Raw genomic sequence first — 17,633 nt, forward strand, 5'->3', positions numbered from 1 at the left:
TATTGTTTGGAAGCAAACTTTATAAATTAGAAAATAAAGTGCTTAATCGCTTAACAAATCAGTTAAAAGTCTAGGTTTTGTGAGTTTCACTTGGTTTGTGAAGTCTGCATAGGAGAAAATGTTGTTTGGTTAGAGGACTGGGTGTCAGGGTTTATGCAAACTGTATTGTGTGACATCAGGGTAATTATCTGACATCTCTGCATCAGTTTACCTGCTCGAAAAAAGTGTACAATAGAAATTGGTCAAATATTTTGGCCTCATGGATAGTCTGTCCACCCACTGAAGAATCCATCCCAAGGGCTTTTTCTCTAGGTAAACTGTAGTATTGCTGGGCTGGAACAAGATAGAATGTAACTTCGAAGATGCACATAGCTCTATTACAGAGCTTTTAAACTCACCAAGGATTGCAAAAATTGTTAGAGGCTATCTCAGTCTTCTAACCTCTATCTTTATCCATGGAAAAATATTGCCAGAAAAGCATGTTTACATTTTGGAACATGACTTTCAGAGAATTATGCATACTTAATACATACTGAAGTTAAGGACTGGCAGAGCACAATCTATCTTGGAAAATCTGGCTGATAACATTTTAAAATAAAGTATACAAAGTTGCTCAAATTTCACTTTCTTGCCTTTTCTGTTCTAATTTGTAGTGGTTTCCTACAGCCACCTATTGACTACTCTGCAGCCCAGAATAGCTGAAATGCAGTGTGCTCCCGGCATAAACACCCTCATGTCCCCAGCATGTTCTGATGCTGGAGGCTTCAGTTTGGAGTAGTATAGGGTTCCCTAAGCCATAGGGAATTTCCATGTGGAGTAGCATGAAGAGATTGGAACTTGACCCAAAATCGAAGCCATAGAGTGCATTGCATTGTGATTACCCCATTAAATGATGAGTTTGAAACTTGACTGGCCACAAACTTTGGCTGCTGAATTTATCACCCTAAAATGGGCATACAGCAGAGTTATTGTCTATGGTTTGTTTGTAATAGCAATGGCCCCAATTATTAAATAGAAGTTAAATAAATATAAACACACATATTAAAGCAGCATCTTCTCTCATAACCCCAGAGCTGCTGTAAGCAAGCCTGATGCTTTAGATAAATGACACTGGACACAATGACAGGGTTTTATGAGATTAACACCCCTAATCCCTGGTTAGCTAAAAGTGATCATCTGTCGCTATGGATATTTACAGAAAGCTGCCACCTTAGGTCCAAGACCTCAGGGAAGTAATGTAGCACTTTGCTTAAAAAAAAGAAAAAAGAAATGTGATCTCTTGTTCTCTAACTCACATGCCTTTTGTACTTGGATTAACTCTACCAGTTACTCTGGGTTTGTCTACACTTAAAGCGCTGCAGTGGTGCTGCTATAGTGCTTCAGTGAAGAGGTTACCTATGACGACGGGAGGGCTTCTTCTGTCAAGATAGGTACTCCCTGAGAGGCAGAAGCCAGGTCAAAAGGAACATTCTCCCATAAATCTAGGACTGTCTACACCAGGGGTTAAGTCAATTTAACTGTGACAGTCAGGGGTGTACATTTTTCACGCCCCTGAGCAGAGTAGTTATTGCTACACTAGGAAATTAGGTTGGTATGAAAGAACTTTGCCTGCTTTGAAGAGTATTAAAAGGGATTTGAAGACAACAATAGCTCAAGAAACATTATGTGATAAATGGGCTTTGAGTCGAGAGTGAGAGAATGGCAAATCTACCTTTAAATGACAGAGTGGACACTCTCTGAAAGTTGACAGACTTAGGCATCTTTAAAGAGATGTTAAATGTGAATAACTATCTTTGCAGTTTAAATCAATATAACTAGTTAAGAAAAGTCATATCCCAGAAACGTAATTCCCTTCTCCTACCGCTCACTTTACTCCCCTTCCAAGAGAGAGGGAGAGAGAGAGAGAGAGACAAGAAATGTATTGAAATTCAACAAATACAAACGTAACTTGAATTCCAGTAAAGTGTCTAAAACCTTTTCATAACTGTGGGCTGCCTCAGAGGTCTAACCCAGTGAGTGCAAAATCCACTCGTGAAAAGTAGAACTGTTGTTGGAAGGGACAACAGAAAGCTTGTGAATCAGCTTCAGTTCTTTTGATTTTTTAAAGATAAAGACGTTGATCCAATGCTTAAACACTGGTGCCTGGGTTCGCATTCCAGATATCCAACCAGCCTGGAGTATGCTCCCGACAGAAAAGTCAGGAGGGGGAGAAACATTTGATCACATTTGATCAGTCACCCTTAACTGATCAATTCTGTACTTGTTGCAGAGTTGAAATTGGTATGGTGGATTTCAGGGGACATGTATATTTCAATCAGAGAGCTCAAAAAAGCATAATAAAATCTAAAAATAAAATAAAAAAGTAAAGTGGCTAAATGATTATCTAAAATACTGCTGACATAGTTCAGCTGACAGAAGGTGAGCAGATTTAGTAGGATAACACACACATCTGTGTGTGTCGTGCCAACTTGATGTGGGGGCAGAAGTGATGATTTTGACAAATTGGATGGAGCAAAGATTATAGAGTTGTTTCAAATGTACTCAAATCAATGACAGCCCATAATATCTATTAAAGACGCTAATATAAATTACGGTAAAAAAGTAAAGCAACATAGAATTTCTGCATGACTACAAAAGTGAAAGTAAGGCTTTTCTATGGACATATACTGCTGATATTGAAAAAAAATCACTTGCTATTTTTCTATTTTTAACTCATGTTTCTGGTGGTCAGAGGTCAGTAAAGGAAGGACTTATTTACAATAATAATTATTAATGTGGATTCTGTCAATTAAGTCTGTAGATGAAGAATTTGAATAATATGACCACCAGTTTAGCTGCATGATTTGACATATGAGCTTTGCTGTTTAAAAAGAAAATTATATACATGAAGATAGTATGTTAGGGATCGATCCTGCAAGTTGATAAGCACCTTTGTACCAGGTGCCAAAAACCATCACCTCTCACTGACTTTGCTCATATAGCACTTTGGAAGAGATTTGTAGAAACTTATAGAATCAGACCTTACTGCATATCTTGAAAATTCCTAAATATAAGTCTAACTGCTCTAAGGTAATACTAGGGGAGACTAAAAATGGAAAAAAACACTTTTGTGGAAAATCTTGACACTTCTCAACTATTTCCATTTCACAGGTTTCAAAAACTGACCCATTTTCTGACCTTCCTTAAAAGTGCCATTGATCTTTTTATTAATGTACTAATTGACATTTTTGTCAAAATTCTGTTGGAAATCATTATCGAATGTCTTTGCTTACTGAAAATTGTGGTTTCGGTAAACAAATATGTTCTCATACACAATTTTCATTAAAATAATTATTAAACATCTATAAAATTGTCATGGTTTTTTTCTGAAAAACAAAAAATTTCTATGATAAATGTTTGTGAAAAGTTTGACAAAGATAAATATTTTTGTCAGAAAAACGGTTCTGTGCAAAAATATATGACAAGCTCTAAATAGTACCTTGAGTATGAATAATGCTATTTATAAGTTATGTATTTATCTTACAGTTAGAAAACAACATGCCCATCATAACATCTAGATGCTTGTGCATTTAATTAAAAATGCACACAAATTAAGGGGTATCTTTGCTGACATAGGTAAAAATCAAACACTGTTGTATAATATGTAATATCCAGAATAATTATATATGTATGCTTTTCCCCCCCCAGCACCACTAACAGATAAACCACCAAAGCTTTTGCACCCTTTGGAAAGTAAGCTGATGATTCAGGAGACCCAGCTAGGTAAGTAGCAATCATGTCATGCTGTTCAGTAAATTGTGCTGATGTCATCCTTTGTATTAATGCTTGATGATGATATTAAAGTTTACCCTGAAAGACCTGGAAGAACATTAGTGTCTTGCCACCACTATTCCTGGGTTCAATAAAAAATGTTTTGCACAATTGCCATAAGAATATTATTATAATTAAATATTGGTTAATGAACACTTACAAAATATGTATTACAAGATCCTCAGTGTATGGACAATGTTAGCTGAGTTTGGTGTATCGTCCTAATATTGATCTCTGAGTCACAGGGATGTAAATCATATATATGTACTTTTACTTTTACAATGTGTTTATCTAATATACATATTTATGATTCAGTGAGTAATTAAGATTCAGTGTAAAATTATTCCAAATTGCTCTGCAAGACTTCGTTTGCTTTGGGGTTTAACTATAATTCCACAACGACATTTTGTAATTATAAATACTTGTGATGACCACAAATCAGCCAACAGACAGTGAGACGTTAATATAAAAGTGTCTGGTTATTCTAATATACCACTATTTCAGAGGGTTTGGAAAGAGTTATCTTACCCAGGACAATGTAGAGGAATTCATCAGTAGAGTGAGCATCTTTCTCCCTTTCTCAGTCTGACTAGTGTGGGTGTCGGGATGTAACATGCAGTTTAGAATTTTGGTGTGTGTTGTCTAAATGCAAACAAATTGTCTAATGGGTTGACAGATGTTCTAGCATTTCATCTATGGAAACAAAAGGAATTGAGTTTGGTGGTTTAGCCTGGATAAGTAGCAGACATTTGTTGACCAAAAAAAAAAAAAAAAGCACTGAATAATGTTAAGGAGATACTGTTGCGTAGAGATCTAAAATAGGAGAAGTAGAAGTCTTGCAAATTAGGACTGAAGTTCATTGGCAGAGAGTTATGTACTGTGCCTGTCCATGCTATGCCTGACGCTAGCAGTATTTAGTGCTCCTGCATTTTAATAAATGTAAAAACGGTGAGATTGGAAATAGTTGGGTCAGGGATTTTAAGGTGTTGAAATACATGCACATGCACCCCTGCAGTTGTAATGCAATTCCTTGAAGTATTGATTTCTGGAGGCATTGCTTTTATGCATAATGTCACAAAAGTACCCATGAGTATATGATATTGTGGATGGTTCTTCTCTCAGACCCATGAAAAGCCAGGGCAGTATAGTTCAAAATAACTCTGCGAAATTGCCTTCTTGACTAATGTTGCTTTCATAAATATCATTGGGGGGAAAATTGATTTTTTTTTTTTTTTTTTGCTTTTTGTCGCTCTCTTTGCTAAATGTACTATATTGGTGAGATTAATTCAAAAAGAGTGTAATTATTAATGGCTAGCTAGTGGCTTTTTGTCTCTGATTTTTAGGATTAATCATATCTTTGATTTCTCAAAGTTCTAAGAAATAGAATAAATAATTTGTGAAGTGCCTGGTTATGGAAAAGGCATTTTTCAAAAGAATAAATAGTTGCGGATGAAAGTGAAAGGATTAACTTGAAAATGTCAATTTCACATACAAATTGGAAGGACTGACCATAAATTAATCTGAAGTGATAATGGCTTGGCTTGTCTAACCAGCCTACAGGAACTATATTAATTAATTACTTAAGTATCTATACAAAAAGCATGTGAGTGCCAGGGTAAGGGTGCAATTGTGAGATTGAAACTGTGTTGAATAAAGAAAAGGAGGACTTGTGGCACCTTAGAGACTAACAAATTTATTCGAGCATAAGCTTTTGTGAGCTACAGCTCACTTCATGAAAGCTTATGCTCAAATAAATTTGTTAGTCTCTAAGGTGCCACAAGTCCTCCTTTCCTTTTTGTGGATACAGACTAACACGGCTGCTACTCTGTGTTGAATAACTATCTTCAAACTGAAGGTCCTTATCCTGCTAAAGTTTAGCATTTTTTTACTTAAGTCACATTAGTAGTCTCATTGACTTCAGTGAGACGATTCACATGTTTAAAATTAAGTAAATACATTACGCATTGGCAGGATTCCACCTTAAAAATTCTGCCACTTATCCATTTGACTCCTGTATCACAGAGAGATTGAAGCAGCTGACATTCAAGTCTGAATGTCAGAGTCTCTTCCCATGCTGAGAACCCCAGTAGAAATTAATATTGTAGAGCTACAGACTGTCTTAGGAGAAGCATAGATAGTGGTCGGTTTTCTTTCACTTAAAGAAAAAGATGAGTGAGATGTTTTTAGAGGCAACTGTAAAGGTTGGAGCAAAAACATTATTTTTTAGGCTGGCCATGTGAAAATATTCCTCCTTCCAATTTCTATGAGTCAAGCATTTGTAATTCCCCTCTATGCTGGATTTATCAGCACGACTGATCTTCTGCTTGCACCTTGTTCAGAATGCAGCTGCACATTTCCTCATGGATTTGAGCTACCATGATTATATTCAGCTCGCTTTGCGTTCTTTGCATTGGTTGCGTATTAATGGTGAATTCAGTTTAAATTAGCCTTTAATTTGGTTTTAAAAAGTTCTGAATAGGACTGGCCCTGGTTGTATTCAAGACCTCCTCCTTGAGCCCTCACCAGATGGGTTTTTGCACTCACATACCACCTTGTGCTTAAGGGATTCTGCCATTGCCTCTGAAAGTCAGTAAACAGTGGAGCTTTGGATGTGGTAGCCCCTATCATGTGGAATGCCATCCCTCCTGAAATCTGTTTCATTTCTTTTCTCTCCACCTTTGTTTCAGAGGTGTTATATTTTTTTAAATTACTATCACAATTGCTGTTCAGTTGTTCTGTTCCTATTGTTTTTTTCTTTACCCATGTTGTTTGTAATTTTATAGAGGTTGACATGTTCTTTTTATTAGTTAATGGGAAATAGCTTTTATGATACTTGTTCAGAACCCTGAGCACTTATGAGTGGGAGAGGTGCTTTTTAAATAGATTATTTTGTATCACTGCTATTGTGTTTTAGAATAGGAAAGTGAACATGAATTCGTCCATTAAACTCATATTAGGTTTTTGAGACTGCATTATTTAATTAAAATTCGTAGACAAAAAAACCCCGTCGCCCCACAATAAATTTCCACACACCTCTAGGAAATCAGGATTGATTTCCCAAACACTCCTGTCAGCTCATAACTTCCTGAATTCACTGAAATTATCTGTAATTCAAACAAAATCCTAGGATTTTAGATTACAATGGATTTTTTTTAACATTCTAGCTAACTTTAAATGTTGTCATACTCTGATTTCTATCCCAAATAATTCAAGCATGCTAAATTGAAAGTCTAGTGCCTGGTGAAATTAAAAATGAAAAGCAAAATCCTACTATAAGACTCAGATCCTAAGTTTAACCTGTTCCTCTGTCAATAATAGCTTACAATATTAGCTGGCATTTTAAAATAATTGTCTTTTCTTTTTTTTCTCTTATTCTTTAAATAAACAGGTGTCCCTGTAATGCCTGGTTTTATTCTGAATATAGTGCTCTCCTCCGGAACAGTAGAGAACAGATGTGTTCACAGTAGACAATTTGTTAAGAATTGGCAAAACAGCTCATAAAAAAAGATTGAAACATCAGCCACAATTTTGAATAAAAAATGAACTGACACACTTTTAAGGACAGAAAAAGTTAGGTTGATTTTTTTCCTTGTTTTGGTGTTGTTTTTTCTTCTCCCACATTATCCATTTGGTGGTCTTACCCAGAACTGTAAGTTGAAGTGCCAAAATTCTGCAAAAAAAGGCTACACTTGCAGTATTATCAGACACATTGAAAGCAGGAAATAGTCAAAAAAGTATTGATGAAAGAACTTGTTCTTGCATGATTTCCAGCACTCTCTGAACGACCAAAAAGTTTTCGATAACTGTTTGGGTAAGAAGCCACATTTTTCTTCCTTTATCTGAACTAATCTTTTGATTAGTACATCAGTAAAAATTACTTCTATATTCCAACAAACACACTGTTTATTCTCCCCTGGTGGTCTGCAAAGTATTTTTTTCCTATAAAACTGAATTAATTACTGTATGGTGAATAGGGGCTCTCTTTTTTTCTTTTCCTTTTCTTTTAAAACACAAAAAAGATACTAACACTGTTTCGAACATATTGTTTCTAAAAGAGAGATATAAACAATTCCCAAAGGTCAAGCTTCAGGGGAAGGAGATTAATGGTCCATTTATATCACAATGCATTTTATTAAATCTTCCACAGAAATTGGCCTTGTTAATGAGAAAAGTACTTAACTAGTCTAATCAGAAATTATATAAACAAACACAAAAATAAAAAGAATTAACTAGCACTCTGTGTGCCTGTGTTCTAGTACTCAGTTAAAATGAATGAAAACAATTTTCATGCAATGCATCTGAATGACATACCAATGCTGTTAAAGGAACAAAATCATCATCATTTTAATATATATTTAAAAGTTACCTTTTATTTAATAACACTCAATATTATTAAAACGGAAGCAATTTTTAAAGATACCCATTTTCATAGTAGTTCAATGCTAGCAGCACTCTGCTGTTTGAGGTGGGTCCAGAAATGAGGGGTTCAGGGTGCAGGAAGGGGCTCAGGGATTCACAGTGCAGGAGGAGTATCTGGGCTGGGGCGGGGGGCTGGGGTGTGGGGGATGTGAGGGCTCTGGCTGGGGGTGCACACTCTGGGGTGGGGCTGAGAGGTTTGGGGTGTAGGAGGGTGCTCAGGGCTGGGACTGAGAGAGGTTTGGACAGTGGGAGGGGAATCAGGGCTGAGACAGGGGGTTGGCACGGCGGGTGAGGGCTCTGGCTGAGGGTGCAGGCTCTGGGGTGGGACTGGGGATTAGGGGTTTGGGTGAAGGAGGGTGCTCTGGGCTGGGTCCAAGGGGTTCGTAGAGTGGGAGGGGGATCAAAGCTGGGGCAGAGGATTTGGGGCACGGGATGGGGTCAGAGGTGCAAGCTCCAGGCAGCACTTACCTCAGGCAACTCCCAGAAGCAGCGGCATGTCCCCTGTCTGGCTCCTATGCGAAGGCACAGGCAGGCAGTTCTGTGTGCTGCCACATCTGCAGGCGCTGCCCCTTCAGCTCCCATTGGCTGCAGTTCCCAGCCAATGGGAGCTGCAGAGCCGGAGCTTGGGGCCAGGGCAGCATGCGGAGCCCCCTGGATGTTCCTGTGAGTAGGAGCTGGAGGGGGAACATGCCTCTGCTTCTGGGAGCTGCGCAGAGTCATGGCAGACAGGGAGCCTGCCTTAGCCCCGCTGCACCACCAACCAGACTTTTAATGGCCTGGTCAGCAGTGCTGACTGGAACGGCCAGGGTCCCTTTTCAACCAGGTGTTCTGATCGAAAACCAGACACCTGGGAACCCTAACTCCTCTCAGGCACGTTGAGCATGTACTACCAGGTACCTTTGGCCTGGACACCACAGAAAGAAACATCAGAAATATGATTTAACTAGATCACAACTTTTTAAAATAACACACCTGGAAACTATCTTGCAATAACTCATCTAGAACAGGTCATCCCTTCTATCTGTTCCACCAGGTAGGGGAAGAGAGTATTGTCTCCACACTGTACCAACTTTAGGAGCCACAGTCCCATTCCCCACCATCTTTAGGAGATGCCTTCTCCTAACCCACTTCCAAATTTGTTTCATCAGGGAACCAGTCCACTTGTTGCATGATTACTTGCACTGGGTACCTGCAAACAGGAATCACCAGCAATTAGTCTTTTATTTATTTCTGAGAATATATATATTCAGAAATAATAAAATAAACAATAAATAATAAATAAAATAAATAATAATAAAATATTATTTAGAATAATAGCAGGTTCTAGCATATTTGAGTACTGTTCATCAGAGTTAGTTTTAGAACAAATTCCTGTAGTAAAAACAGAAAGTGGGAGACAGTTTGGAAAAATGGAAATGAATGTTGAAGGTACCCAAACTACCTTATACCCTGAGAAAATCAGAATCTCAAAAATACCTTTTTCCCCACCTTGAAATAGTATTTAATTTTTCAATTACAAAAACTACAAGAATCTACTCTTGATTACACAGTGGTTGTGCTAACTCTAATTTTTTTATTGTCAAATAAAGTCCACAGGAAAGACAAAAAAATCTAATTTTCAAATTCTGTATTACAATTTTTGATAGAAATGCAGTGGCCATTCAAAGTGTGAGCCATAGGGTTTAATCTTCTTAAAGATCTCGTGAAATATCCCTGACACGGCAGTAACATCTTTAACAAAATAGTTGAAAAGGGAACAAAAATGAATATGGGAGATTGGAATCACTAAGGGGCGGTACAGGAGTACAGAATTAGCCTGTGAAATACTCTTAACTGCTATTTGTAGACCCAAACATCTTTATACTTGAGCTAACTAGTCAAGTTGCAGCGTGAACTCCCCACTAAGGTTAATCTCAACCAGCTAAGTAGACGTAGTAGTTGGTAATCTGCATCTACATTAAAATAAAGATACCGGTAATAGGTAGTGTGAGAGAGCTTTCCGTTCACCCCCTCCCCTGGTTCTTGTCTCGCAGACAGAAAGCAGAAGACCAGAAGTCCGAAGTGCAGGTAATGTGATGTTTATTGGGGTTAGTTCCAAACAAGCATATCCGTACAGAGTCTGTTTCCCTGTGTTTTGTTCCTAGCAGAGCATTCACTCCATTTACCCCTTCCCAGCTCTGACGCCACAGAGCCTTGCCTGTGTCCCGGTTCCCCATTCCCCCCACCCCATTTCCATTTCCCACCTCCTCCTTCTTGGCAGGCCAAAATATACCTGCAATGCATGCCCACAGTCCCACCCCTTTCATATCCCATGGGAGAGGTGAGGAGTGAGGTTGTGCTAAGGTCAGAAACAGGCATTTCTTTGGTCTTTTAGTGATTTATACCTTCCCAGCCCCAATCCCCCCCTACTGATTGGTTGCTTGACCTTTCCTTAAGATAGAGGTTTAGACAATCTTAAAGTGTGCTCAGACACTCCCACCGTGCCCTGTAACAATTTAACTGCTCTATCCCTTATCTGTTCCCATTGTACTAACAAACCCATCTGACAGAGGCAGAAGCAACACACACGTTGTCTTTGTTCACACATATTAATGCAAGATATAAGAGTATCAAAAGGTCAAACCCAATATTCTATCTCAGGCTGACAAACAAGCCTATATACTAACAGGTAGGCCAGAGTTAGTTAGTGAACACGCTAGCTAAACTATCCTTCCCCCGTCCCTCAACCACCTAATTCTAGTTATACCCTAAAAAGGTATGCTTCACTATACATTTTCATACTTTCTAATGTTTGAGTTTCTATAAATTTATTCACACTGATACGGTCTTTCCAACATTTACCTCGCTTTATTAAAGTGTTTTATCTGGGAATCTGAACCTGGTGGGAGGAATAAACTATTTTTTTTATATTCATCATGGGTGATACATACCCATATTCTCCTGCAAAGAGTCTGCACAAGGCCCTATCTACCAGTTAATCCTTGTTTTCAGGCTTTAATATGTGGTGCATAGGCGTCTGAGCAAGCTCTCTCCATTGGTGTAAATTTCATCCTTTGTTAGTCATAAATAGTGCAGACTGAATGTACTGCCACTTCCTACTTCAGGCTACCAAATTATTTCTTATGAAGATCAACACCCCAATCTTCATAAAGATCAATAATAAAGGTAAATGTCCACACAATTTTGTATGGAGAGAAGGGTAGAGAAACCCGTGATTTCTGCTATTAGTGATCGAACCTCAAAAGGTTTCAAATTTGAGTTTGGTTTGGTTAAGCATCCAGAAGTTTGGATTCTTATCTGAAACTTACTTGCATAATCCAAAACTCTACAATCTCTTATCAGCATAGTAAAACACAATTTGATGCAGCAAACCTTTTGCAAATTGTTGTTGTTGGAGACAGCAGCATATAGCAAATTATCAAGAGCAAAACCCTAATAAAATATAGAATACCTATAATATGTAATGCAATTTAGAAGTAGGCACATACTATACATGATTGACATCCTTTAAAATGGTACTAATAAAAAGCCCATAATCTTGTAAATTCCAAACATCAGGAACATGATTGTTCTGCAGTCATTTTGCCTTGTTTTTTGGCTTGAAGCTACACTGAGTGTTTCTGAATTATATCCAGGCTCTTCATCAGGACAAATGTCTAGTGTTGAAACATCTAGAAGCATTACCTGGTAAAATTACTACAATAATAATAATAATCATAATAACGTTGCATAACAATACTGGGTAAAACTTCAAAGGAATGTGTTAACCAAGAAATATCAAAATCAGAGTTAAGTATTGTCATAAATATAAAGGGAAGGGTAACAACATTCCTATATACAGTACTGTAAAATCCCTCTGGCCAGAGGTACAAAATCCTTTTACCTGTAAAGGGTTAAGAAGCTCAGGCAACTTGGCTGGCACCTGACCAAAAGGACCAATAAGGGGACAAAATACTTTCAAATTTGCGGGGGAGGAAGGAAAGGTTTTGGTCTGTCTGTTCTGTGTGCTTGCAGACACAGATCAAGGAAGCAAGCAATCCAACTCCATTAGAATTCGTAAGTACTAGCAAGGGAATGCATTAGCTTATTTTTGTTTTGGCTTGTGATTTTTCTCTGTGCTGAGAGGAAGGTGTATTCTTGGTTTTCTTTTTGTAACTTTAAAGTTTGGCCCAGAGGGAAATCCTCTCTGTTTTTGAATCTGATTGCCCTGTAATATTATCTTCCATTCTAATTTTACAGAGGTGCTTCTTTTACCTTTTTTCTTTATAATGAAGTTCTGTTTCTTTTAGAATATGATTGGGGTTTTTTTTAGTGTCCTAAAAAAACCCAAGGTTGGTCTGTGCTCATCTTGTTTATTCTCAAGCCTCCCCAGGAAAGGGGTGTGGTGGCTTGGGAGGATATTAGGGAGGAGTAGGAATTCCAAGTGGTCTTTTCCCTGAGTTTGTCTAAATCACTTGGTGGTGGCCGCAGTACCTAATCCAAGACACAGAGGAGAATTTGTGCCTTGGGGAGTTTTTCACCTAAGCTGGTAGAAATAAGCTTAGGGGGTCTCTCATGCAGGTCCCAACGTCCCCTAGAGTTCAGAGTGGGGAGGGAACCCTGACAAGTATTGTGTCCCAAATATTTCTGATTAATGACTAGTCACTATAAATTTAGTCTGTAATATCCTGCACTGGAGTTAAAGGTCTCCTGTGAACAGCATTCATCTCCACATGTAAAACTGACCTAAATAGCTTCTTTGGGCTATCAGTGAAAGTACAAGTAATTCTTGCTTTTTCCCACAGGAGCAGTCTGTTCTCCAATTGTACAACAATAACCACTTGCCAGCACTGGAGAGTTCAGATTAGCATCTGTTTGTGAAGTTCAAAATTGGAGTGATTTTACAAACAACAAGATTCTGTAGTTGAACATGCTTTTGTATCTATTAGGTGCTTTGTACTACTATTAGGGTTGCTATATATACAAAGAACAGGAGTACTTGTGGCACCTTAGAGACTAACCAATTTATTTGAGCATAAGCTTTCGTGAGCTACAGCTCACTTCAAATTACTCCTTTTCTTTTTGCGAATACAGACTAACACAGCTGCTATTCTGAAACCTATATATACAAAGGGGTTTCATTTTGAACAATCCGTCTGCAGCTATGGGAATTTTGAATCGTGCTAATTATTTAGTATCTGGCTGGTTTTCACATTTTTGAGCACTGCTATTTTGGTGAAAAGTTTGTTTGGCGCTAAATGTAATTAAAATGCTCCTGAAGTATCCATTTATAGTTTTCTTCTACAGGATAAATTTTGGTAGCTGGGCAAACTGTAATAATATTGATATTTTTAAAAGCTTTGTTTACTTAAAATTATTTATATTTGCTAACATACATAAAACATTTCATATTGTGAACATGAGTTTTATAGTTTCATAGGATTTGTGCTTTGTTTCTTTGCTTTTATAATACTTTATGAAAATTTAAAGTATTTATAGTACATATAGTTAACACTGAGTGGCCAATTCACCAATTATCCAGTTTTGGTTATCTGCTTTTCAGTATTTTAGATACTTCTAAGCCAAAAAGGTACATTAATTTAACTTGACCTTACATAATGCTACTTGATTCAGGGAGCGATCTTGACCCGTGTTCATTCTATGACATGTAGTGTAGCTTTATTACAGCATTGCAGTAGTGCTAATAGTAGTTGTGAATGTAAAAATAATGTTTTAAAATAATCATCCATTACCTATGTTATGTTAGATGAATCTGAACCAAAGCTGTTGCTCTCAGGACCCCTGAACTATGGGTTAGGCCTGAGGAGAGCAGAATCAAAATTGCCCTATCTTTACACTAGCTCAAGTCCAGATCTTGAATCTGAATATCGATTATCATTGGAGTTTTTAAAAACCACATCTTGATCCCAATTTTGTAGCTTGAATCTATTCAGTAATGCCTTAGATTGTTCAAAGCAAAAGGATTTTTTTAAAGACTTCACTGTTTTTCCTCTTTATTTTCCCCCCTTTTCTCTGAGGTGTGATGATGAAATTAGACTAGAAGTTCCATTTTATTTCATGGTTTCATACAGGGAAAAAATAGATGTAACCTGAGTGTTATTGCTTAAAATTCTCATCAATGAAGACTGCACACAGAAGAATTCAGGATTTACATATTCACAGAACCTTGTCTGCACTGGCTCCTAGTGTTTATTTCACTTTTGTGAAATATAAGTGTATCAATTAGTTTGTTTATAGCAACACACTGTATGCAGAAATTGTTGCACACTCATTAGAGTCACTAATCTGTAAAATCTTTGAAAATGTTTGTATAAAGGAGAACAGGAAAGTCTTACTTAGCAAGGAAAATATATCAAGCGGGAGTTCACTATGCAAGAAATTCATACTCACTACATCAAATATTCAAAACCATACTTTAATTAAGCCACATTAAAAATAATTCAGAAAAATGTATAGAAAGAACCACAAAATCAAATTAACCTCACCTAACATTGTGGCCAAATATGGGGCACATGGGAACTGAAAAATCAAATGGTTTAGTCCTTTCACATCTTTTTCTAGATGCTTCATTTGAATTAAAAAATGTTTGTGTTTTTGAATAATGTATCGGGGTTTGACTTTTTTTTCCATGGGGTTCTTTAAAGTAAGCAGAGTGCATTTCTGCTCATTAAAAATGATAGAAGAACCAACTTCTCAGCACTAATTTTATAATTCCTTTAGGAACTGATACTAAAGATACTTATAAATCTGTTATAATTTAAACTATTTAAGCAGAGGGGTTTTGTAATTCTGTCTTTTCCAGGTTTCCTTCAACCACTGCATTTCATCCCAGTGAACTTACAATTAGAGGATCTCTGTCCCCAGAAGGCATTACATCACAGAATGTAGAAGTGCTACACCAATAAAGAGGAGTGAATTTACAAATGTAGTAACCACAATCTATTTTGCTTCATGGGTGACAGCGAATGTTACAATATTGATCTTTTATCCTTGACTCCATATCCAATATATAATTTTCAGTCTCCCAAAGCTTTCTTGAGTGTCCCAATGCTTTACATGATGTCTACACATCCTGTGGCAATGAGCCTCCCAGCATGGGTTGGCATATCAGGGCTAGCGGGTATCATTCTAGCACTCTAAAAATAGCTGTGTAAACAGCACTTTGATGTTGCCGCTTGGGCTGGAGTTTGGGTTCTGAAGAGGTCCCCGATCCTCCCTAGGCTTCAGAACCCTGCGTTCCAACCTGAACTGCAACTTCAAAGCTCTGTGTACACAGCTGTTTTTAGAACACTAGTATAAATCTTACTCGTCTGAGCCTGTCAACCCAGGCTGGGAGGCTCAGTGCTGCAGTTTGTGTAGACATACTCACGATATGCAAGGCCCGGGTCATGGAATGCTTTGAAGATAAGGACTGAGACCTTGAACGTGATTTGAAATTCTATGGGAAGCCAGCATATAGAATCATAGAAGATTAGGGTTGGAAGAGACATCAGGAGGTCATCTAGTCTATCCCCCTGCTCAAAGCGGGACCAACTCCAACTAAACATCCCAGCCAGGGCTTTGTCAAAATGGGCCTTAAAAACCTCTAAGGATGGAGATTCCACCACCTCCCTAGGTAACCCATTCCAGTGCTTCACCACCCTCCTAGTGAAATAGTGTTTCCTAATATCCAACCTAGACCTCTCCCACTGCAACTTGAGACCATTGCTCCTTGTTCTGTCATCTGCCACCACTGAGAACTGTCTAGCTCCATCCTCTTTGGAACCCCCTTCAAGTAGTTGAAGGCTGCTATCAAATTCCCACTCACTCTTCTCTTCTGCAGACTAAATAAGCCCAGTTCCCTCAGCCTCCCCTCATAAGTCATGTGCCCCAGCCCCCTAATAATTTTCGTTGTCCTCCGCTGAACTCTCTCCAATTTGTCCACATCCTTTCTGTAATCCAACACCGGACTCAATACTATGGATGTGGCCTCACCAGTGCCGAACAGAGGGAAACAATCACGTCCCTTGATCTGCTGACAATGCTCCTAATAATTCAGCCCAATATGCCATTAGCCTTCTTGGCAACAAGGGCACACTGCTGACTGATATCCAGGTTCTTATCCACTGTAATCACCAGGTCTTTTTCTGCTGAACTGCCACTTAGCCGGTCAGTCCCAGCCTGTAGCAGTGCCTAGGGTTCTTCCGTCCTAAGTGCTGGACTCTGCACTTGTCCTTGAATAACCTCATCAGATTTCTTTTGGCCCAATCCTCCTATTTTTCCAGGTAATTCTGGATCCTATCCCTGCCCTTCAGCATATCTACCTCTCCCCTCTGCTTTGTGTCATCCACAAACTTGCTGAGGGTGCAATCCATCCCATCATCCATATCATTAATGAAGATATTGAACAAAACCGGCCCCAGAACTGACCCCTGGGGCACTCTGCTTGATACCAGCTGCCAACTAGACATCAAGCTGTTGATCACTACCCATTGAGGCTGACGATCTAGCCAGCTTTCTATCCACCTTATAGTCCATTCATCCAATCCATACTACTTTAACTTGCTGGCAAGTATACTGTGGAAGACTGTATCAAAAACTTTGCTAAAGTCAAAGAATATCACGTCCACCACTTTCCCCATATCCACAGAGCCAGTTATCTCATTATAGAAATCAATCAGTTTGGTCAGGCATGACTTGCCCTTCGTGAATCCATGTTGACTGTTCCTGATCACCTTCTTCTCCTCCAAGTGCTTCAAAAATGGATTTCTTGAGTACCTGCTCCATGATTTTTCCAGGGACTGAGGTGAGGCTGACCCATCTGTAGTTCGCTAGATTCTCCTTCTTCCTTTTTTTAAAATATGGGCACTATATTTGCCTTTTTCCAATAGTCCAGGACCTCCCACGATCGCCACAAGTTTTCAAAGACAATGGCCAGTGGCTCTGCAATCACATCAGCCAACTCCCTCAACATGCTCAGATGCATTGAATCCGGCCCCATGGACTTGTACATGTCCAGATTTTCTAAATAGTCCTTAACATGTTCTTTCACCACTGAGGAACGCTCACCTCCTCCCCGTAGTGTGCTGCTCATTGCAGCAGTCTCGGAGCTGGCCTCTCTGTGAAGACAGAGGCAAAAAATGCATTGAATACTTCAGCTTTTACCACCTCATATGTCACTAGGTTGCCTCCCCCATTCAGTAAATGTTCCACACTTTCCCTGACCTTCTTTTTGCTAACATACCTGTAGAAACCCTCTTGTTACCCTTCACATCCCTTGCTAGCTGCAACTCCAATTGTGCTTTGGCCTTTCTGATTACACCCCTGCATGCTCAAGCAATATTTTTATACTCCTCCCTAGTCATCTGTCCAAGTTTCCACTTCTTGTAAGCTTCCTTTTTGTGTTTAAGCTCACTGAAGATTTC

The 17,633-nt window shown here is 38.6% G+C and overlaps 1 protein-coding gene across 1 annotated transcript in view; it reads left to right on the top strand.

Moving 5' to 3' along the window:
• Positions 1-17,633, top strand: part of IL1RAPL1 (interleukin 1 receptor accessory protein like 1) — a 543,775-nt gene that overhangs the window by 278,867 nt on the left and 247,275 nt on the right. The window contains exon 5 of the mRNA XM_077812318.1: positions 3,688-3,762. Coding sequence (XP_077668444.1) covers positions 3,688-3,762 — 75 coding nt within the window. The remainder of the gene's footprint in view (positions 1-3,687; positions 3,763-17,633) is intronic.

Source organism: Eretmochelys imbricata, chromosome 1 (assembly GCF_965152235.1).
Source record: "Eretmochelys imbricata isolate rEreImb1 chromosome 1, rEreImb1.hap1, whole genome shotgun sequence".
NCBI classification, from domain to species: domain Eukaryota; kingdom Metazoa; phylum Chordata; order Testudines; family Cheloniidae; genus Eretmochelys; species Eretmochelys imbricata.